Source organism: Falco peregrinus, chromosome 7, assembly GCF_023634155.1.
Source record: "Falco peregrinus isolate bFalPer1 chromosome 7, bFalPer1.pri, whole genome shotgun sequence".
Lineage (NCBI taxonomy): Eukaryota > Metazoa > Chordata > Aves > Falconiformes > Falconidae > Falco > Falco peregrinus.
The window spans coordinates 7178379-7201923 of NC_073727.1; the positions used below are offsets into that span (position 1 = coordinate 7178379).

At 44.6% G+C, this 23545-nt stretch overlaps 1 protein-coding gene across 6 annotated transcripts in view; it reads left to right on the plus strand.

The window, feature by feature from the left end:
• The window catches only part of RGS7 (regulator of G protein signaling 7), a 253975-nt gene extending 230743 nt beyond the window's left edge, over nucleotides 1–23232 (plus strand). For 2 of the 6 annotated variants that reach the window (XM_055811128.1, XM_055811129.1), the window contains one exon: nucleotides 4890–5558. In XM_055811128.1, coding sequence (XP_055667103.1) covers nucleotides 4890–4940 — 51 coding nt within the window. In that variant the 3' untranslated portion in view covers nucleotides 4941–5558. Of the gene's footprint in view, nucleotides 1–4889; nucleotides 5559–22850 lie in introns of those variants that run through there. The other 4 variants (XM_055811125.1, XM_055811126.1, XM_055811127.1 and 1 more) reach the window with 4 other exon arrangements.
• The last annotated feature ends 313 nt before the right edge of the window (nucleotides 23233–23545 follow it).

Here is a 23545-nt window from a genome sequence, read left to right on the forward strand (position 1 = left end):
TTTTGAATTTACTTGCAGGTTATTCCTAAAATTTAAACCAAAAAATAGCTAGTCAGGGAAAAAAAGTAATCACAAAGCTTCATATTTGACAAATACAAAACAATAATGAAAATAATAAGTATTTGTAGAAATGAGGGCTTTTTCCATTTCAGGAAAGAGAAAGGTTATTGATGGTTGACTAAAAAGAAATGAAGGAATAATTGAAAAAAAAAAAAATTTGGACTAATAATTAGTCCAAAAATCTGGTTTTGGGTTTTGGTTTTTTGTTTGGTTTGTTTGTTTTTTGTTTGGTTGGTTTTTTTTTTTTCCAGAATGATGCCCAGGCTAACGAGGAAAATCAAAACCAGCATCTCTAGGACATGCCAGTGAGGGCTAGCCTCCTTGTCCTGTCCTGACAAACATTTACCTGAGTCTTAAGCTACTTGCAGGAATGAGAACTGCAGAGAGGTATATAAACTTGAGGTTTCAGGGCTAGGACAAACATACTAAAAAATACTTTTCTACTGCATCGGTGTCTTGGAAAATCTTATGTGTTACCTCACACTTCAGATGGTTATTCAAGTTCAAACTACCCTATCCGGCAAGAGTTTGTAGGTTAATCACAAATGAGAGCAGCTCATCAGTAAATGTAAAGATTAGTACGAAAGGAGAAAGAATTCATGAGTGTCCCCTGATTTGGAACGAGCCAAAGCAGGAACGCAGTCGCTCAGCAGCTGCCTCCCACCTATGGACCACACCAGGAACCGGTATGGCCCTAACAAGAAGTGAACAGAGCACTGCAAATCCCCACCACAGGCAGAAGAATTTTCCTGCACATGCAACCACTTAGCGCTGCAGCTGTGCTGACAACTCATGCCTCAAATCCAGTAAATGCTAACTGCCTCCCCTTCCTCGCATGTCTGAAAGAGAAATACACCTGCACCAGTGGCTGACAGCAGCATCTTTTGCTGCTGTGGAGATCGAAGCAGCGTCCTGACCCCCTGAGTGGGGCTAAAGCAGCTCCCCTGGGCTAGAGGAGCAAAGGCTGCCTAATCTTGGAAAGGGACTTAATGTTTCTGCTCCTGTGCCTCTCCAGATGTGCCTCTTCAGGAGCTGCTTATGTCCCGGCTCTGTGTGTGGTACGCTGCCATGGAGCTGCTGGTGCCGGCCGAGCTGCTGGCGTGCGGCAGGTGTGTCGCACATGAGCAGATGGGGAACAGTGAGAGCAAGGAAGGTCGATTCTCACTCTGTGTCTCATTTTGCTCTCAGTGGGGTTCACACTGTTTCTGTTTCCTGGGCAGATGCATGGAGTTCTCATTTCTAGTTCTACTGGTATCAGTCCTGGGGAGTAGCATCTGCACGGGCAACAAACATGAGAAAGGAGCGACTGAGGCTGCTTAGCAGAAAGTTAGAGAATTAGTCTTCTAAAAGGAAAAGATTTAATCTTCCTCTACCATATGTTTCAGCTCCAGCCCCTATAAAAATTTGATAATGATTTTGTATAAGCCACACGTGTACTGAGGTTGTTGCTGGCTTGTTTGCCTTATTGGGGTGTTAGTGTCATGCCGCATAAACAGGTCAGTCAGCACGTTTGTATTTAGCAGCTCGGATGTCTGCACATGGTTTTGTAATTTTCCCCCTAAGTTCTCTAAAAGTACAGTTGGAAGGACAACTCTGTGTTAAACAGTTAATACATTAAGGCAGGGATTGAACACAGAGGCCAATTGATTTAATATTCTTAGATGTGCTTGTTTGCTCCAGCTGCTGCACTGCCTCCTCCTACTCCGACTCCCTGGTCAGGTATGTGCACAGGGTTTCATTTTGGCCTGTGTATTATTAGTAAAATTGTTAGACAGCTTCAATCCATACGTCCAAAGTTCACCAGTACAGCCAAAAATTCTAATGTTGTTTAGAATTTGGCCGTGTTCTTCTAAATGTTGACAGGAAGAATATATTGAAAATATTGAGGATCTCCTTTTCATTCTTCAGTCAAACATCTACTACTTCTTCTGAGTTTTCTTCCAATTGTTTTTTTAATCTCATTAGTGCAGGAAACATTTTCCTATGTGTGATGACTCATAACAAAACTGGCCTGTTAGATGTAGTTTCCCAAATCATGGAAATGCTATTAACACTGTATCTGAAAGGAATAGCTAGGCTCAGCTCTTAAATTATGACCCACAAGGGATGATCCTTACATCAGTCTGTAAATCTGGAAATCTCCTAGAAGTGATAATTATGAAACCCTACCATACAGAGATAAAGTAAAGTATACTCCGGAACAGAGTTTGAAATAAATATTCTGTAAATGGGAAAATAACAAATCCCTGCAGATCTCAATAAGAAGGCGGGGTAATTCTGTATTTGGGGCTGCTATGGATTCTGTGTATTAAAAGCTTATTTTCCCAATTAGAGAACTACGTATGATTCAGAATAAATATGGAAGAAGATCTGTTAAGAGGGTGTATCTTCTAAGATGTCACTTTTCCAACAATAAGATAAATTAGAACTTCTAATACCTGGGAAAAGAGCCTACCTTGTTGTTGTTCACATGGAGACTTTGTAGCTCTAAGAAGTGTAATATTCTGCAAAGGCAGGGAGGGGAGGTGGAGGGGCAGGACCACCCAGAGAAATCCTGATCACTGTAGGGCTTAGGAGAAAAAAGATGACCCAAAGACAGGCAATATCCACGGAACAAGTGATGTGGAACACAGAAAAGTTGCCACAACAGCTCACTGGCTCTATAGGAGAGAATTGAAATAATGTGTGCGATAAGATTATACAAGTCAGATCAACTAACAGTTTTTGGCCTGCTTTTAGGTCAAAACTTCCTAATTTATTTGATACCACAATTAATTCCCAAGATGCTAGAATCTGGTTATGGTTCATCTACAAATTTACAATTCCTAAATAAACAATTGTTGCAGATAAGAATAAAAAAACATTTCACCGATTTTTTCCCACAACAAGAGCTTGCACAGCCTTCCAGTGTGGTATTCAGCAAATTGATTTAATAACTAATAGAGAACTCCTGGTTTAATTGTTTTAATTAACTGGTTTATGCAGTTCAGTACTAAAGGGAACTCATACATATTTATGGAAAGTAGCCAAGCCTGTAGACCTGTATAATTAAGCACAAATAAGTTAATGAAAAGCAAAGATAAGCATATGCTCAATATTTTCTGAGAGTATGTCCAAGGCTGATGATCATGAATTGCCTCACAAAACACTGAATTTTGGACATGCTGTTTTAAATTCTATTCCAGTGCCACACAGCTGTTGAGACTTTCTTGACTATTTAAAAAGAAAAGATACCTTACTGTAACAGCTTACCTGTTACATTAGAAGAAAATGTAATTTAAGGCTTAAAAAGTGTCAAGAAGCTGTGAATTTAATGTAGGTAGAAAGCAGCAGAGTTACAGCTGGATGCAGGGAAGACAGCGTGCCAGGAAGGATGCTTTTCGCCTTGCAAAGAAGCAAGGAGTGACACGGTGAACCTGATGGATGAGCAGTCTAACCCAACAGTGCAGACCATGAGTTCCCTTCAAAATCCTATTGTAGGTGAAGTATTCACCATAATTTGTTCAACTTGTATTTCGGAGCACAAAGAATAAACCCGTTATTTTTCCTTTTGTGCAGACCCACTCTGATACATTGCATTTGAGCAAATGCTCAAAACCAACTTGCAGATCCCTGTGAGCATAAATTTAATTGATAATGGCAATAGATGTTAAATTGCATAATTCCACTGAGTTATAATACAGCAGATGACTTAACAACTCATTGATATGGCAGAATAAGTTCATTTACCATTTACTGCAGAAAATGTAGCATCTCTCTATAGTCACAGTATTTCTTACTGTAGACTCCTTGAAACCAGTATGATTCTTCTGAGTTGTGCACTTAAAAAGAGCAATGCAATAATGTAAATAAATGTGAATACTAAATATCTAAGTGGAGAGTTAGACAGAGCCACCTTCTATTTAATGTTTTATGATCTATTTGTGTTACATTTACCAGGGTATGCCTGTGGTATTTTGAGGAGTGATGTAAGCTTGCTGTGCCAGCTCTGCCTCTGTTGGATCTGAGCCATGGTAGGATGGCCCTAGGAGGGCTAACTCCTTTTATGTGGCCTTGGGAAAGCTAATTCCTGTTATGTGGCTTCACGGCTTTTGTCTGGCTCAGATAAAGCTCAAATCTGCCTGAAATATACCGTGGTGACATACCCTACACCAGCCTTTTCACGCCGTAGCTCTAACTCTTGTGGGACAGTTATTACACCTTATTAAAAGAACTTGCTAAAGGAACTGAAACCGCATCCTTGCAGCAGGAGGAATGATGGGGAAAATAACAACCTGGAAATCCAAACACCTTCAAAGCAGTGTTATGCAGTCTCATGTAATAGACCCGTCCAATGTTCCTTACAAACAGTAAACATGGTCTCAGCAAACCCGTAGCTGCGTCGATGCAAAAGCAGCTTTCCCGCCTATGTGCAATCTGCCTCTTAGCTTCTTACCTTAACTATAAAGCAGCTTTTTCTCTTCTGTACTGTCACAGTTTGCACGTTCTTCTTCGTAGCACAAGGCACTCTCGCTTGTAGTAGCCTTCTTTGAGTTCTGGGTATGACTGACAGCAAAACCCTCAGCATTAGCTTCTCCTCAGCCAAACCCAATCTCATTCAAAAATGGCCTTTAAATTTGCTGGCTTATTCTGTGAAACAATCTGGCTGGCTGGCAGTGTAGGTGTTTAAGTGTAAGGGCTTCCTGTGATTTAAGATTTGACAGACTCCAGTTGGTGCCCCTAGTTATTTGACAGTGATGTGGCAACGCTAAGTGGTTGCTGATGAACAGGTTTGCGGTGATCATGCCTCTGTTTTCTGTTTTTGTTTTTTGTTTTTATCTTTTCCTCAGGGGAAATCGCTCACATCAAAGAGGTTAACCAGTCTAGTGCAGTCCTACTAAAAGGATCACCTTGTAGCATGGAAGCAGACTCAAATCATTATACATACTTTGTAGCTCACTGATTGCCTGACTCAGAGGACAGTAGAACAAGATGTTGCATGAGCAAGGACCTGACTTGTTTTCTTTTGTGTATACTAAGGCATTACAGACTCCGAGGGACTCTCTAGCCTTTCGATGCCTCCATTTCGAAAACTGTCTGCTCACTTCCTCCTTCATATCAAGCTGGATCTGTGTCTTTTTATTTTCTGCAAGCTCAAGTACAGTGAAAAAAAAGCTTCTGCTAGGCACAGTTTATTAAAAAAAATACGTCAATCAAAAACTGGAAGAAATGTAAAAAATGCATATATTAATAAATATACATATGGCATCACATTTATTGCACAATAAATTAGCACAGAAGGTTTCATTTCACTGATGTATTCACATTGAGAAAGAAAGCCTGTGTCTTTGTCTGTTGTCTGTATATTCTCTGTTAATGTTTCTTGCATTTATTTTTATACCATATTTAAAAAAGAACACCTTTTACTCCAGATGTATTAAAGTTGATCCTTTCTCTGTAAATTTGTGTATGTTTATATTGTTGTTTTATCTTTCATTAAAAGATGCAGAATCTCTTTCCTTTGGGAAGTTTGAGATTTTAATATTGAATCTGAAGATTAGCCAAGAGCAAAATCATCCCCAAAAGTTACACACCTTGTGCTTTCTAAAAAGTGACATGAGATGGCATTTTCTTTCTCTCAGTGACACCTAATCAAACACACTTTACTGATAATCATTTACTTTTTCTTTTCTTTTTATCAAGCTAGCAGCAGAGAGACCTTTCCAGCTTGCTCATCATCACATAAGCAAACCTTTCTTTAAGCTAGACCCGTTCTGTAATAGTGCAGCCTGCGCAGCGATCCAGTCGCTACCCGAGACCGCATGGATTGAACTGAATTTCCTTAGGAACGGCCATGACCTAAGCTGGCTGGAAACACAGATGTATATACTGCAGACACGCTACGTAGGAAGGACAGTGTTTCTCTCTCCTTGCTGTTGCTTGTGACCCAGTGCAACATTTTAAGCTGAAAAGGCAGCGGTTTGGGAGCACTAAGGATGCTGTCTGTAGAGCAAGCGGTGGGTAGGAATGCAGGAGGCTGTCGTTTTCATTCAAGGGCTCTATTCAGGTGTGCCGTTATGTGTCGACTGCTGAGGTTACTCACACAGAGACCTACTGACAGGTTTACGAGAGCGTGTAGGTGTTGCCTGTGAGACAGCAGATACGGAGCTTCTCAAGCTAGGCTGAGCCAGAACCAGAACTCGCTGTTTGACCTGAGAAACAGCACTTTGGGCTGATAGAGGTGATGTAAGGACACAGAATCTCCGAGTAGAAAAGCAAAGATGGGAATTAAGTCAACAGACAAAACACTGACACCTCCAGGGCATGGTAGGGTGCATAGGACAAACAAGCCCCTTTAGCTACGCCCAGGACAGGCTCAGGACAGCCAGCTCCAGCACCATCTGCCATACTGACCTGGGGCCGAGACCGAGAAATGGGAATCTTGTTTCAAGGGGACTACCAAACCTAATGATGCACCCCCCCCCACCCCACCCCACCCCAAAGCAGGACAGTCATAGACACAATCAGACAATACATCTGAATGTGTTAATGCTGGAGTCATCTCATTAAACACGGGTACCCACCTGAGCTGTTGCCGCTAGGGCCAGGGCTCCCGCAGGGAGCAGCTGCAGGCAGGATGGTGCTGAGCTGCCGGCTGCCGGGAGCGCTGGCTTCTCCCCTGGCTCTGTCAGGAGCCTGCTGTAGCCCTGACGGCAGCATCTCTAAAGAGGCAGGCTGAATGAACCCAGGACAAACTGCATTATAAATCACCGTGGATGGCTCAGTTGTGGTTTCTGAAGGTTTGGGATTTTTGTTTGTTCTTTGTTTCCACATGCCACTGTGTTTCTGGTTCCTAGCGAGGATGATAATCACTGCTTTCAAGTGTCTCAGTTTTTGTTAGCACAGTTCAACTAAGCTTTTATCAGAAAACACTGTAAATGCCCCATGAGAGCTTGATTTTATCAAGAGCTCCATCTAGGTCAACGCAAAATATTCGCAGTCTAGGGAGGCTGGATGAATTTTAATAAACAGCCACACTGAACCCCAGATCTTAAACCCTGAGATTTAATTTTCCTTTACCACAGAAATGCGAGCTCTGAGGCATGAACTTGGGGCCAGGCAATCCACAGAAATTTGAGCTCTGTTTCACTTCTCAGTGCCAAATAGAGATATTTATTTCCAAACTCCTGCTGCCACCAATTGCATCAGCTGGTATATTGCCTGCTTTGCCTTAGGAGTTAACTGATTAGATACCAGTGTCTGCTTTGAAGAATCACTCCCTTCAAATAACGGATACTTCAAATTCATGCATTAGGTATTTCTTGCAACTTTACATAAGAAATGTTTGGGGTTTTTTTTTCTGCAAATTGGTTTGCAACACCAACTGGCCAATAAAAGGATGTGCAGCATTTGTATTCCCAAACCCATTTTGTACTTATTCTAGTTCTTTCCTTTCAATAAATATGAAATCTCTATTGAGTAGCTGTCTTCCCTGTATTTGCACAGGATTTAGCACAGTGTCTGTAAAGCAAAAATATGCATTACTAATAAGGATTTCAAAACAGTCAAGGAGCTCTATTAAGGTTTCATTTGAGCTTAGTTTCAACTGATGCAACTCCACTGTTACACTTGAGTGAATCTGGCCTAAACAAAATCTGTCCTACAACCAGCTGATTTTTGCAGGGTTTGTCTGCAATCTTTTGACCTGATCACTACCATCTGCCAGGGATACAATACTGGGACTGGAAAGTGCAAGTAGGCACAAGCTTCTTTTTACTCCGCCCCCCCACCCCCAGAGAAAAGCTAAATGTTTGCTTCCAAAATTCTATGAAGATCCATTTCCAAGAATTAAGATTAACTCAGATTAAGGCATGTTTGTACAACCACCAGACAGCTGAAGGATGACTTTGGTTATGCAATGATATACGAGTTGCAAATTTCAGGGAGGCCACAAGTTTGCTGAGGAAAAAAGGATGGAGAGAGAAACCCAATCTGAAGGGAGGGCATCTCGTGTCTGCTGGGGAAGAGCCACCAACCAGTGCCTCCTGGCTCTGCCCAGGAAGCAGAAAACATGCTCTGTTTGGGGGATATTAATTGTAATAGTCGTTAAAGTAACCACTTGGAGCTGGGAACTTCCATCTGAGAGATGGAGTTCATCAGACAGTGCCTTTCCTCATGCATCCTTGTGATAAAACAGCTCTTAAGCCTACAGGGAAGAGAAGGGATTGCTGGTACTGCTGCACCCTTGAGGTGGTTTTGTGCACCCAAACCAGCCTGTGAAGGAAAACGGCTGGTGGGAGAGATGGGAGTTTCCCTGGCACCTACCTGACAACAGCAAAATATTCACCCATTCTTCTGGAAGGTGCAATTAAAAACTGTCCTTCAACCCTAAAAAAACCAAAGAGGAAGGAAAAAGGCCTAATAAGCAGAGAATTTCTCTAACAGAAACTGCAAAATGCTGAGTTGAAACAGTAGTGGAGACTGGCCAAAAATTAATGAACAGAAGGTGAACACAGGAGTAAGAAATGGGAATTAATTGTGGTGACCAGAACAGAACCAACAAGGGAGGAGAACTGGGAAACTGAGTAATTACGAGCAAGGGAGGCTGAATGCAGCTGGTGGATTGCCAGCCTGTGGGCCACGACCTGTGCAGAGCTGGAATCAAAAACCCCCAAAATCAGATGAGATCAGCTGTGGCTTCGTCTTTAAAACCAAACAATGCCTTTTTTTTTTCAGCTAGAAAGCAATTCATACCAAATATTGCTCCTCTAGTATCATTTGAAATCTTGAAACCTAAATGGCAAATAGTCCCCTGAGATATAACAAATAGAAGGTCAAAAGCCAGTTCCAGAAAATAAGACATATAGGAAAGCATTTCTTTATTTGTTTGTTTTGAAAAAGAGAGAGAGAGAAGCCAAAGCTGACAACTAAAGTGAAGGAAAGCTGTTTTCTTTAGGTAACTAGAATGAGAAGCCAGGAATGACCAGTAATTTATTTGTGGCTCTTCCAGTTATTTAGCTTTCTGCCAAGTGATTAACAGTTATTTGAATTTAGATTTTAAAATTAACGTAGTTTTAATGTCCCTGCTAGCTGGAGATGTTGTGCATAGAACTAACACTGGACCTATTAACTTAGGTGCATAAAACACAGTAATTTTGCTAAAAGAAAGTTAATAGCTATAGGGACATATATAAAATAAGGTTTTAATCCCAAGATGTTCAAGGGAGATGATTGACAATTTCTTTGAACACATTGTGTCCACAATTCATTTAACCACTTTACCAAGTGGTTGTGAATTATAACAATCTGCCTTTTGATCTGACGGTGCTGAACAGATTAATGTTTTTGTCTGCTGTGCGTTGCAGATAGGCTGAAGCCCCGATATCAAAGCGGCAGAGAAGAGAGGATGATCTCTGAGGCCAGGCTCCCCCTCCTCATGCTCTTCCAGGCTGTGGAGTCCTCAAGTGACATGTGTACAAATAAATAGTTGGTTTTTTTTTTGTACAGACACCAGCTTGAGGGCTGCAGAGTTTGTCCAGACGGTCATTATCTCTGCCACTACTATGGGTTTTTCCTAATATCTAAACTACATCTTTGATTCAATTTACCGCTTTATTTTTGACTAGGCTGCTGTAATCGCTATAGTGAAATGTCGCCTACCTTTTTGCTCAAATACGTAAATGGCCATTGCGATGCTACAACCTCCTTTGGGTTTCTTACTGGTGTTTCCTGAAGCATTGAGTGGCTTCACGGCTCTCCCCCGGGCTGGGGGGTGTTACAGCTTTCTTGGAGGACAGTGGCCAGAGCAGGCTGCAGGGCTCCCACCCAGGTTTACAGGAGGAGAGCTGAGGATTACTATTGTACTGCTGTCCGTACCCACAGCTATGGGGCTCGCCCTTTCGCCAGGGGATGGCCACTACTGAACTGTGCCAGCTTAGGTGGCACGGTGATGCCCAGATCCTTTGCGATGAAATGTAGATGGTTGCTCCCCTGTGTGAATATCTGACTCTTTTTGGGTCAGTGAGGCATCTTCAGTTTTCCATTGAGTAGCATCCTCGTTTTTCAGCCATCTTTCTCTTTTCCTGAGGTTGGTTTCCTTTTTGATTCTAATCTGTGAAATCCTTGTAGTCCTTTTACCTGCGAGTATCTATATGTGTGGGTGAGAGTGAGGATTCTGCTGGCCTGATTCTTTAACACAAACGCATGAATGAGAGTGAGTGCCATTATCCCTATGTGCCATAAGGGATCTGTATGTGTAAATTGTTCAGAGAAATTGTCGCGACAATAAACTCTGAGAACCTGCTCAAATGCTAGATGATAGTCCTTATTTACAAGTGTGGACATGGACAGTAAATATCAAACAATATTAAGACACATTTGTAAATGTTACCTTGTTAGTGGGATTTGCACAATTTTTATTGTACTTTTTCTTCATTCCCAAAATATATTCTGCTGCAGTCACCTTCATTGGCTCTCTTTTTGATTTGACTAGATTTTGAAATCTCTCATTAGATTCATCGCAGATGTCAGCTTTTGAAAGAGTTACTGTTTACCACCCTTCCTCTTAACCTCACGGCTCCTTCCTTTGCACGTGTATCACATAGATGAGGCATTTCGTTATGCATGTAACTTTTCTATCCACCTCTTTATTCCTTTCCTCCTTTCCTTTTTAAAAGATGTGTGGCAATGGCATATTTACTGTGACTTACTTTTCTACATTTTCGTTGAGAGGAACGTATAACCTGGAATCTATGACCTTTTTTGAGCTTATCTTTTCTGATGCACTGTTCTTTATACAGCTCATCTTTTCTTCTTTTAGACTCTCTTTCTTCTCCCCCCTTCACCCCCAGTAAAATTTTTCTTTTAAGATTCTCCATTTTTTCCAGTACTTTTCCTTTGTTCCTCTGATCCTTGCTCCATTGATCCCTCCCGCACGCTCCTGCGGTGCCCTCTAATGCTCTTCATGCTTACCTCCTCTGTTTTATCTGTCTAGAATGGAAGGAAATTGCAAGAGAAAAAAGGGAAAGCATTGCAGGAGAGGCAGGCCAGTGCTAGGGCTGGGGCTGAGGCATATGCAGAAGATGGGTGCCCCTTATCCACCCGTTCCCTGCTCCCACCAGCTCCCCGCTCCTCCTCCAGCCACTGCTGCCCCAAACTCCCATCTCTTTGAGATAGCGGTGGGGACTCAGACAAAACCCCACCGAGGCATTTTTAAACACCTAAAGTCCTTCCTGAAGCTCCTCTGCGCATCAGCCCCTCTCTTCACAAAACCTTGACTGTGGCAGCCAGGTTAAGCAGCTGTTCAAAAGCTAGCCTGGCATGCCGCGTGTGGCAGCAGGTCACGGAGTGGCTGTTAGTGAGGTTGGAGCTTTGGTTAAACTGTTCCCCGAGTCTCTCCATAAAGCCAGGGTCCCGCTCCTCCTGGGACCCCCCGGGCTCTATGCGCAGGAGCATGAGCCTGCCAAAAGAGTAATGGACACCTGGAGCATCCCACCTTTCCTTTCTTCCCTCCCAAATAAACCTAGCTCCAGTGCCCAAGCTAACATTGGTAAACAGCAAATGAATGTCGTATGTGACCAGGGCAGGCTCACGGGGGGGTGATGAGAGGTGGCTGAGTGTAGAGGCATGAAGGCAGTGGGCTGATCAGCATTGATAACATGCAGCTGTGGCCTTGCCTCAGGGGCAGCGGGTTGATTGACATGGATGATGTGCAGCTGTAGCTCATTCCGCTAAGTGGTTAAATAGCCCTGAGGATGGTGGGAGAGGGGGTTGGGTGGAGGGGGAGCTGTGTGGTCTGACTTCTGGAGGCAGGAGAAACAGTGTGGGCAGTAGAATCTGACTGATGGCAAAAGCTTTGTTGCAGCTTGATAGCTTGTTTGTGTTGCAACAATTGGTGCCCTGTGTGAGGCCAACTGAGCTGGACTCTGACTGTGACAACTGGTGCCCAACGTAACTGAGACAAGTGGGAGAACCGGTGACCCGTAACAGATGCAGTGAGAGGTGAGCTGTTGACAATTAATTGATATGGGTGTATTGCAATATTTTTTGTCCATCTTAACTCAAATTGCAACTGCTGAGCAGCTCCAGCCTGATGGAGAAGAGGCCAGGGCTGATGCCCTGGGGAGGAGGGGTGCCCATGTAAGGGCGCTGCTATGCGGCAGTGTGTCCCTCCTCACCTGGTCAGGAGGTGCTGGGGACCTCAGGAGGCAGGAGGATGGTCAGTTATTTATTTCCTTAGGTGCACTGAATGGAGATAGGTGAAAGGAAGCCTGGCTGTGTGACTCCCCTGCTGCCAGGGGCTGGGGGGAGGAAAGGGGCAGGTACTGGTGTCATTCAGTCCAGACATTGCAGTTCAAACTAAATGGGGAGCTTGAGTTTCTGTCACAGCAACAGTGAGCTGAGGGGGCGCACAGAGCGATGCAGAGCATCTTGGTCTCTTACCAAAGAAAGTGGCTGTGGGAGGCAGGCAGGAAGGTTAAAGCCCAAGACCAGGAAATATTTCTACGTCCTGGTTTGTACTGGTCAGGGAGGTAGTTCCAGTGAAGCCAATGAACGGACTTGTGGAAGCTCATGTTGTACCCAAACCACAGATAAAGCTTTTTGCAGGAGTGGGCATAAATGTGGAATTTCATCAATGGGTAGACTTTATTTTAAATATTCTGGTGTTTTAAAAGGAGATACTAGCAGCAAAGTAAACTGCTGAAGATAGAGTAGACAGTTAGATAATAATGCTCAATTAATGAGGGAATTGGTCTCCGGAAAGTTGGTTTTAGGGAACAGTTAAGTTTGCAATGCCTAAGACAATTTGAATTGCTCCATTTCTCCTTCATCCACCCCACCTGAAGTACTTCAGCAATCTTGCTGGGTCCCTGGCTAGTAATGCCTTGCTAATCTCTCTTCCCTTGCTTTCCTTCGCAATCGTTCTCCTGATCCTTTTCTGTCACTGTTGGAAACCCCAGGCATGAGGCAGTAACTGCAGCTGCTCCCCCAGCAATGCACACAAATCCCCTTTGTGTGCAGGGGGGATTTTCACTTCTGTCTTTATTTTCCTTCTGTAATGAGAACACTTGATATGTCAGACTTTCATTTTGTTCCAAACAGCTTCTGCCCAGTGCAATTCCAGTCACACAGACTCCTATCATCCACTTTTTTCTATGTACTTGTGTTTATCAACATTGAGGCATTTTACTGGGGGGGGAAAAATAACAAAATCAAACACACACACACACAAACACCACAGAAGATCTGAATTTTAGATGTTTCCTTTGCTGTTTATCAGAGCTGAATGGAACAACAAACAAATTGACCTCTGCTCGAAGCCCATTGCTGTGTTCAAACTGCGCTTCAGGATTCCCATCTGCCAGGAGCACTGAGCCGCTCGGGGCTTCTGCTGGCATCTCCCACCATTTCTTCCTGCCGCAAACTCCCAGCATACTTCCACTGAAACCAGAGCTGTGAAACCAGTAAGGCTGACTTTACAGCCTACTTACCCTTTGCTCAGCGGGCATGGTTGTGCTTGCTAGCCAGCTGTCAGCTGTGGGACCTGTTCAGTATGAGTGGGTGGGGGCTGGGTGTTTTGGTTTGGTGGGGTTTTTTTAATGGTTTAAACTCCTCCTGCCCCAGACCACACCATGTGCTGGCAGTGCACTGCTGTCTTTAGAAAGCTTTTGAAGGCAACCTCTTTCCACCAACAGCGTGGACTAGACAGGATGGCTTTGAGCACTTTGTGTCTTTTAATGAGGGGAAAAAAAAGCGCAATGCTTTGGAGGCCAGAAGAGCTTGAGGAGTAAGAGGAAAAGGAAGGAGTGGTAGAAACAAAAACAGCCTAAAAACCCAGCTGGGGTCGAGACATCAAGGCCCACCACCCTCCTTCCACGGCTGTCGCTTAGTTTCTGTACCCTGAGGGTGCTCACAGATGGCTGCCAATGTCCCACTCGGTGTGTTTGATGCTGTGACCAGCGAAGTGTCAGGAGCAAGCAGAAGAGGACTGAGCGACCACGGGACACGTGTGTGATGGCACTGCCTGACCTCGGGGTCAGCAGCGGGAAACAAAAGTGCTGAGCGCTGAGAAGACAGGAGGACTTTGATCTACATACCCTTCAAACCATGGAAAGCCTGCTGCTTTGATTTTTCATCTAAATAAAGATTTGGAATGTGCTGCTCCAATTGCATTGCATAAAAAAAAAAGAAAATAATAGATGAGAAGGAAGAAAAAGCCTTGCCATGCCTGACATGGTGATGAATAATGTTGCTTGTAGAAGCTGCATCCTTTCCCAGTTCCTGAAGGCTCCTGCAGCAGGATGGAGCTCAGTGCTCCTCATCACCGAGGCCTCACAGTCTTGTGCATGCAGGGACGGCAGCAGCTGCCTGCTCCTTCTTGCTGGGCCAGAGCGAAGCTGTCTGGCAGCGTGCTCGTGTCATGTGGGAGCGGTGCTTCAGCCACTCTCTTTCCTGGACACTTCCTTTCTGTTTTATTGCTACTGACACCTCAGCACCAGCATGGCTGACGTATCGGTGCCTATCTGGGGCCATGCTGCCAAAATTTTAATTCTGCTAAAGGAAAAATGCCTAATTGGAAGGGTGCTGCTTACTGGACTTGTATAATGCAGAATAGGGAAAATATTTATTATAGAAATGTATTGGATGGGACATTTTTGGTATTCATTATAGGTCATTATTTGGGAAATCTAAACAGAGCATAAAATCGGAAACGAAGGGAGTCAAAATAATTTTCTTTACTACAGTGAAGAAAACTAGTTTGGTGTTATCAGTTTGTGGAGCCCCCCCACCCCCCCCCCCCAAATAGCTCTGAAGTGATTTTTGAAGTGCTTTTAATGCTGCTGCTTTTTGATTATTTTTTTCTCTCTGGCTGTTTCTGTGCTGAGAACCAGCGCTCGCGGAGCCAGCCCCGCACTGCTTTTCCTCCTCCAGCCCCCGTGGCTGAGAGTCCCGGGGCAGCAGCTGCGAGTTGCGCTCCAACAGCGGCAGCCGAGCGCTCTGCCGGGTGCGGGTGGCACCGGCGTCCGCGGAACCGCTGCCCGCGCCGGGGGAGCGGGGGGCCGGGACGGGACGGGGAGGTTCCCGGGGCTGTTCCAGGGGCTGTGCCCGGGCCGGTTGCCGTCGCCGTTCCCGGGGCACGGGCTGTGTCCGGGGCTGTTCCCGGTGCGGTTCCCGTTGCCGGGGCAGGGGTGACACCTCGCGGGTGCGCGCAGGAACCGCGCCTGGGTCGGGCGGCCCCACGGTGCGGGGGGAGCGGGGCTGCCCCGGCCGGGTCCTCCCCGCGGCCCGGCCACTGCTCTCCGGGTGGGAAAAGGGGGGGCGGGGAGGAGAGGAAAGTGCAGGTGGGGGCAGACGGGAGCTGGGAGCGGAGCGGGCGTGGCGGGGGGGGGGGTGGTGGTGGATGCGCTGCGGGATGCGGTCGGGATGGACCTGCCGGGCCTCGTGAGAAGTCGGTGAGACCGATGCAGATTTGCTGATCCTATGGCTAGCAGGTAAAACAGAGGCACGATGCAGCTGGAAGTACTTTTTTATTAAAAAAAACCAAACAAACAAAAAAACCAACAATGAAACCAACAACAACCCCACAAAAACAACCAAACTACCCCCAACAATAGCAACAACAAAAGAAAACCACAACCCCACGCTTCTTCCTATCCCAACAAAAAGAGCATGGGATATTTTTATAAGGTTATACCAGAGGAGAGCATCCCTGTTAAGACAGCTCCTGGGAGCAGAGGTCACAGCACCACAAGGAATTCTTTCTGGCTTGCTGGGACTGTGTGAAGAAACACACGGCTTGTCTCAAACTGCCTCCAGTTACGGGGACTGTGTGAATTAAGGGACCAGCGGGTGCTGTGCCACCGACTTCAACAGCAGCCCCAAAGGAAGAAGAAACAGCAGCCACCAGGCAAAGCCAGGACGTCAGGGCCTGGTTTGACCCCACAGAGGTGCAGAAGCTGAGGGCTGGTGGAAGAAGGAGTTGTATGGATTTGGGATTTGCCTGCGAGTTCTTGCGGGGGGGTGGTTCCTGGTGGGGAGCCCCTCTGCTGCTGGTGGCCTGTGGGAAGGGGGCTCTGAAGTCAAAGTCATGCATGGGCATGCTGCTCCTGCTTGTTCCCCTGATCCCACCCCGGGCAATGGGATTTCGGTCCCATGATCTGTAAGCAAATAGGCTGGTCAGAAGAAAACCCGCTCCCATCTAGCTCTGGTTTTAGGGGAACCCCTTGGCAAAGGCTAAACTACCACTGGCTAACCAGTTCACCACTGCCAGGCTGCACCAGTCTGGTCTTTGCAGCTCTCCACGCTTCACTTGCTTTCTGTATCTTGGTGAGAACGAGAAACCAAATCTAAAAACTGTGCCTGAATTTTGTGAGCTTTCACCTGCACAGCTGAATTACGTTTTGTGGGTGCTGCAAATACGTGGGTTTCATTTGCATTGTTTTGGCCTGCCTTTCCCCTCTTCTCCAGAGCCTCTACTCCATGTGGTGGGATTGTCAAGAAACTCTGCCTCTGTATTCCAACATTTTTTGCCTCATTTTTTTTTTTTTACATATCCCACTCCAGTTTCGCCAAGTGAGGACAACAGGCAAACCAGGGCTATGCACCCTCATGACCTGAGACACCAAACTATTTTGGGGAGGCTTGTCTATCGAGAATCATGTACGTGGGGAGCTGCTCTTTGGCTTTGAGACTCAGAAGATGAAAGAAATGCTTTTTCTCCACTAGTAATAGGTGGCCAACTTTCCTAACGTAATATTTAATGAAAAATATATTAGATATTGGTATGTAGCATTTTTTTTTATGCCTGGAATGGATGTTATGGAAAGCAGTTGTCCCATCTTTAGGGCATGGAGAGAAAGTTTGTCTTTGCTGGGATATATAGCACTCCCCTTTGGGATGGTGTCACTTGATAATTCCTGCCACATGTTCTTATGAGTAGGATGTTTTTGTTTCCTTACTGTGTCTCCCCCTGAGTCCTGCTGGGTAATATTTCAGATGGTCACGGTCAAAAAAAAAGCATGTGACAGCTTCCAGATGTTCAAATAATCAAAGCGATCTGCAGATCTAAGGGAGCACACCAACAAACAAATGAAGGATAACTTGAAGGGCTGCAGTCTAGGTGGGGGGTCACGTTCAGAGGTGGCATAGCAGGCTGAAGGAGAGTCTTTTAATATCTAGAGAATTCACTGATGTCTACATCATTTGCGGAAAAAAAAAATAAAAAATGAGACCATCTGATGATGTGGCTGGGCAGGCAGTAGAAACCAAAACCACGGGGTCTGGTCACAGTTTTCCCGCAGCTGGGAGCAGTGCTGGCTTCCCAGGGGAGCAAGGAGGGCTGTGACGGTGCAGCGCAGCTCTGGGCTGAGCTGGCTGCTGGGCTCCAGCTTGCACGATGCAGCTGGGCTGGGAAACGTGCCCGTGCCCGGCCGCCATCTGCACCGGTGCTGGGGCTTCAGCCGCACCGAGCCAGCAGTGCCCGAGGGAGCCGAGGGTACCTCCCGGAGCAGGGGAACACGCTCACTTCTGCTTCACTCCTCACTGGCTAGTACAGGCAACTGATCCGGCATTAGTAACTGGTTCAAAGCTGGGGATGGGGAGTCCTTCGTCAGAACCCTTCATCCTCCCCAGGGATTTTTCTTGGACCATCCTCCCAGCTTTATAGAAGCAAGACAAGACAGTTGAAAACCTACTGTGGTACACTGTATTCCTCTCTGGGAATGTAAAAATGTTTACCATAAAGAAAAAAAAAAGCTCGTATTAATGACTGGCAACCTGATATTTGTAGAGGTGAGTGAGTACAGTTGTGTGGTACAACATGTACGGAGCAGCGGGATGGAGGCGGCACATCGCCTACTGCTGTCACACAGGCTGGGCGCTCCTGTCTCTGGTTCACAGGAGGGACGCCACACACAGGATCCCACCACACAGGATCCTACAGCAAGTCTGCTGGTGCCTTTTCATAGGCTGGCATTTCTCATGGCAGTGCCTGCGCTGCTGATGGCACGTCCTTTGAAACAGATGTGCTCTGCATCTGCCCGCTGCGTGTGCAAGTGGCACAGCTCTGCTGGAAAGCTGTTTTACAAAACCTTCCATGTGGAGCAGTGATGGGGAGGGGCAGGCACTATTACTGTTATGATATTATTATTATTACTGCTGCTGCTACTACTGCTATTTCCACTACTAAGTTGTGTGGAAACATTGCTGGCTCAAAACCTGCCTCAGCTGCTGATGGAGAAAGGAACATCACAGCGAGGGAGCTGCTGGAGTTTTGAACGTTACTGTGACGTCTACAGGCTGCCGCTTTTGAAGCGTAACTGTTGGGAAGATTGCTACCAACTTCTCTTTCCCCTTGGTAGTAAGGCTTATTTTGTGCAATCCTATATGTGTCTTTCACCGCCTGGGAGGTAATGGTGTAGAGTCCTAGCAGATGGAGTTCCACACTAGAAAAAGGAACAACTTTGTGATAGTTTGTCCATCATCAAAGGCGGCTTTGGTCAGTCAGGGTCTCCAAATCACATTACCCAAGAATGTGGAGAATTTCTGGTATTATTCCTTGGTTTTGTTCAAATAATCCCTTTGTACGTACACAGAGGTGGAAAGACCAATACGCTGCTCACCTGGAAAATTGGACTATGGTGCCCATGTGTGTGGAGGGGCCCGAGCCTGAGAAGAGCATTGGCAGCAGTGTAGGGGCCTTGGAGGAGGCACATCATGACACATGCAAACACCCAGCAGTGAGGAGGATGCTGAGGTGATCTCAAGAGGACACTGGTACCTCAGTGCACTGCGGGAAAGTGCTGGCCATGAAAAATTAGACCTGGGCCACGTAACAGCTACTTACTGTGATGAGTCATCTCTGTCCTGGTTCATGTCTGTAAGCCTGGGATAACAAGGTTGTTTTCCTTTGTAAACCATGACAAAGTTTGGAGGCCTGTGTCCTTCTAGCTGGAGCATCGACAGAGTGTGATTCCATCATTTATAACGTCTTTCTACTAGCTATGTATTTGGATGTTATTATTTCAAAAACAGACAAGTTTCAAGAACTGGGGCAAGAGGAAAGCAGCTAAAGGACCTTTATGCTGGCTGGTAGATCTGTGCCTGGTCTTCCTTCAAGGCTTCGTTGTTTAGAAAGAATTGCAGTTTGTTCTTCAAAAGACATGTCAGTCTGTTATGGATTAAGAAGACAAAATGCCTTCCACATTTACTCTCCCCGCAAAGACTGATTTTTGGAGGATTTGCTAGTCACTTCAGACACATTTCTTAACATGTTTGGATTTCTTTGTGGTTAAACTTAGGTTCTGTCCTTCCTGAATCCTATAAGGCTGGTTGTGCGGTGCTTGTCCTTTCACGGTCATTATGGGTACGTACCCCCTGCACGCACTGTGCTCTACTAAAGTCATTTTGTCAGGGTAAAAAATCCAACAAAATATTCTCTCAGAGGGAGGACCCCAAATATAATTTTGTAAGAAAAAATTCCCTAATCATTTCCAAACTGTACTTAATTTAAAATGAAAGATAAATCTTTCTCTTTACTGCTTACCCAGATGGGATCTTCCCAAAGCTTCAGACGTGAATAATCTCTCCTCATTTTCCAGCTATTTCAATATCCCAGCCAGCCTGTGGCTCTTGCACCCATTCAGGAAAATCTGCAGGCAAGGCCAATGCCTGACATCTCCATCCATTAAAATCAAGAGTCACTCATCTTTTACTTCATTTTCTCAGTTTTCTTTCCCTTCCGTTGCTTGTTTGCAGCTGGACCTTCATGTTGCCCATTTTAACAGGAACTTGGGAAGTTCCCACTACTTTTCTGCCTCTGTCTCTTCTTTCTTTAGTTCCTCTGCTCTCCTTCCCTTATTTTAATAGCCATCATTCTCAACTGTCAGCTGCAGATCTTGGCCAAATCCTGAAAAAAGTCAACAGAAAGGTTTTCCCTGGTATTTTAGATGCGTTTCTGCTGTGCTTTTTCTTTCCTCCCTTTATTCTTCTTGCTGCCTGGCTGGCTGACTTAAACAAATATTTTCAGAACAACTTGTCCTCAGTTGACTAAACTGGTAAATAATGGATAAATATAGTTTTGATTGGGAACAGCTTTCTGGCAAAGGATGGAGTACAGCACTAAAGAAGAATTTTTCTCACCTTGAGTCATGAAATCTGCTTGGTTAAATTAAAACCATTTCCTTAACCTGCCCGTACAACACACAAACATCAGAGATGTCCTTTTGCTGTACTGGTGCTTTGTGCTGCCTATGCTACGCTAGCTGCAACACCTGGGCAGTAATTCTGTTTGGTAAAACAGGAATAGCTCGGGTTTCTTTGTTTCTTTCTATCAAAAGCAGTACAAATTTAATTTGTGTATTTAAGCAAAGGCTCGGGGTTATTTTTCTCTATTTTTTTTTATTTTTCCATCTGGAAAGGAAATGTTGTTCTGTTAGAAGTTTCAAGCTTCAACATGTAACAATTGTGTTATAAATTCTTGAGTGTCCTCAGGCTGGCTACCTACCTCAGTAACTCAGTCCGGCTGTGACAGTACCGTCTCCTTACCAAAGTGTGCTTCCCCAAGCCTGCAAAAGGGATGCTGCTATGTCTGTTGGGATGAAACTTTGAATATTGCCTACGAAGCATACAGAGGACTTTTATAAATACGTTTCTACTTGTTTCTTCACACAGATGGGCTAGAAATACACATCTTACAGTGTTCTTGGTATACTTAGTAAAAATAAAAGCCCAGCTCGCAACAGCAATAGGAATATAAGTCATTGTATTTTGAATTTTTATAGTCATAAATTATAGCAATAGTTCACACAACCCAGCTATTATCTCAGATTGTCTCTCTGTAGAATCACAAAAACAATCTGAGTCATCCTGACTTGATTCATGTTCAGTTCTTGTTTGGGAAGGCTTCCCTTGCCATCAGACTGCCTGGTAATGGTTTGGGTTTTGGGGTTGTTTTTTTTTTTGGTGAAAGCTCAGATTCTGTACAACAGTCCCACAGCCTATGCTGCGTTCTGCAGCATGGATCATGGAAAATATGCATCCCCACTTATTTGTAGCTGGTTATTTTTGCAGAAGTTTATATGGAAGAAGAGCCATGAGATTTTTTTTCTATGTTACACGTGTGTCTTTTTGGCACTCTGATAGGAACAGTTTAATACAGACTTATCAAACATATCAAAAGATGCTCAGCATTTGAAAGAGGGAAAACAGGTGGAGTTGGCATGTAGAGCCTAGCCTGAGTATGAACCAGTTTCAGAAAGAAAGACAGTGAATTTGCCTTTTTGAATAGAGCAAGGCACCAGAGAACTGTGTCCCTGTTGCTGCCAGGGTCCTCTTCGTCATCTGCCACTAAATTCTTGCAGAACTTTTATTTATCTTTGTTGTGGTTTTCATTCCACCTACGTATAATACGTTATTTCAATTAGTACGTGCAGAATATATTATTTCAGTTACGCCATGGAGTTGATTAATTAATAAATAATTTAGGCTCTCTCGCCTGAAAAGCATGATATAAACAGGCAATGATTGCTACTTGCCAGCCTTCCTCACATCCCTTGAGAGAGACCTCTCAGCTGAAAACGCAGCATAGTAACTCTATATACTTAGACGTGAAGGGAATAATAAAGTCTGACTTCAGGGAAATGAAGGTACACAGAGTAAAGCTGATACTAGCTAACATTTCTGCAGCTGGACAGTTGAGCAGCTTTGCTTCTGATAGTGTCCTGCAAAAATGCAGTACCAATTTTACTGTTAGTAACAGAGGTAGCATCAAAGGCCGGCAAGAGAATAAAATCGTCACTTCAAACGTTGGCAGATGTTACAAGGATTCACGTTACCGTATATGATGAGGATTAAAAGAACTCTAGAAGGAAAAGTCTGAAGTGCTCGGTCATTTGTTGGCAGATGACTGAGCAATAGTCATTTATCCGATGGGCAAAAGTGAAGGCAGACGCGAAGAAACAAGGTGTAGGGGCTGCGCGTCCCCTCTGCAGGGGAGCAGTAAGCTTAAACAGGACACAACAGGTCGTGTCCAGCTGGTCAAAACTGGTCAAAAATTAACGTGACCCCTGGGAATATGCATTTTTGGCAGGGAGGCCTTGTTTCCTCTATACTCTAGAAGGAATCTCCTACAGACTGCCTGGAAACCAGACAGGGTGTGGGCCACAAGAGGGCAACCAGAAGGCTGGAGAGAGCACCTTCTGGTAGAAGCTGTAGGTATGCAGTCTTAAGGGTATCAAGAAAAGGTTAAAGGATTACCTGTTACAGGTGGTAAGTATCTACTTTAGGACTAACATTTTTCCAACCTAGCAAATAAAGATATAAAAAGATCTGGCGGCTGGAGCAGAAGGAGCGCGCAGGAGGAAAAGGCCGTGCTTTTCACCAAGGAGTTACTTAGCTACCAGCATGGATCACAATAGGTTATTGTCACTTTCCTACCATTAGCAATTTTTAAATTGAGCATAGATGTTCTTGGGGTTTTTTTTTTTTAAATCTAAAATATGTATTTAAGTTTAAACTGGATCAAATTCAAGGATGTTCTGTGTCTGGAATTACGCGGTTAGTTGACCACATGGTGACTCGTGGGTTTATAATCTGAAAATCCTTTTGCTCTGACAAATAGGGCTGGAAGAGCTTTTGCTGTGGTTGAGAATCTGGATTCCCGGATACTGGTGTTCACTGGGGCCAGCACTCACTTTTCTTCCTTCTCCTTATCCAGCTTAGCACTGACTGGTCCCGGCTGCAGAGCTGCACTAGGCAGACCTGTCCTGCCTAGCCCAGGGATGCGCCTTTTTCACTTATTTCTCTCCTCCCAGGCTGGAACCACACATTCATTTTTCCGAGGAGCCAGGAGCCACCTTGAACCCAGGAACTTCTGTAGCGCTTTGAGAGTAACCATTCACAAAGACCTCACAGCTCTGAACTACAGCACGCACAAAGAACACTTTTTTGCTAGCGACTACAAAATGCTGCAATAAACTTTGCTCAAACGAAACCTCTGTTAGCGGTAGTGGAGCTTCGTATGTTAGCCACCAGGGATTTAACTATCAGATAATTGTGATTACGCATCCTCTTCAGAGCAACTTGCATTATTTAAGAAGAAAATCAAACTCCAATCAAGCTGTTCAGAGGTTTTGAAATATCCAGATGTAGAGCTCCCAGCTTCCCTGTTTTAGCCATTGGGGTACAGTGCAAAACGCTGCTAAGCAGGCAATAGTCTCAGGATTTATTGCAGTGACTGAACTTGCACATACAGAAAGTTCACAGGAAAGCCTGCTCTCGTGAACTTTGAACCAATATTTGCCAACTAAGAAGCCATAGATTATTCATATAATAAATGGATGCGTATCTGTCCAAATGTTTAATAAAGATAATATGTGAGAAGCATGAAACAAGTCATTTTCCTCTGCAGTAAAAATATATTTCTTCTATTGGATACAGGACAGTGGCAATAGCAGTTTAAACTTTTTGAAGCTTTTGTGTTCAGAAAATGAGACTGTGATAAGAATTA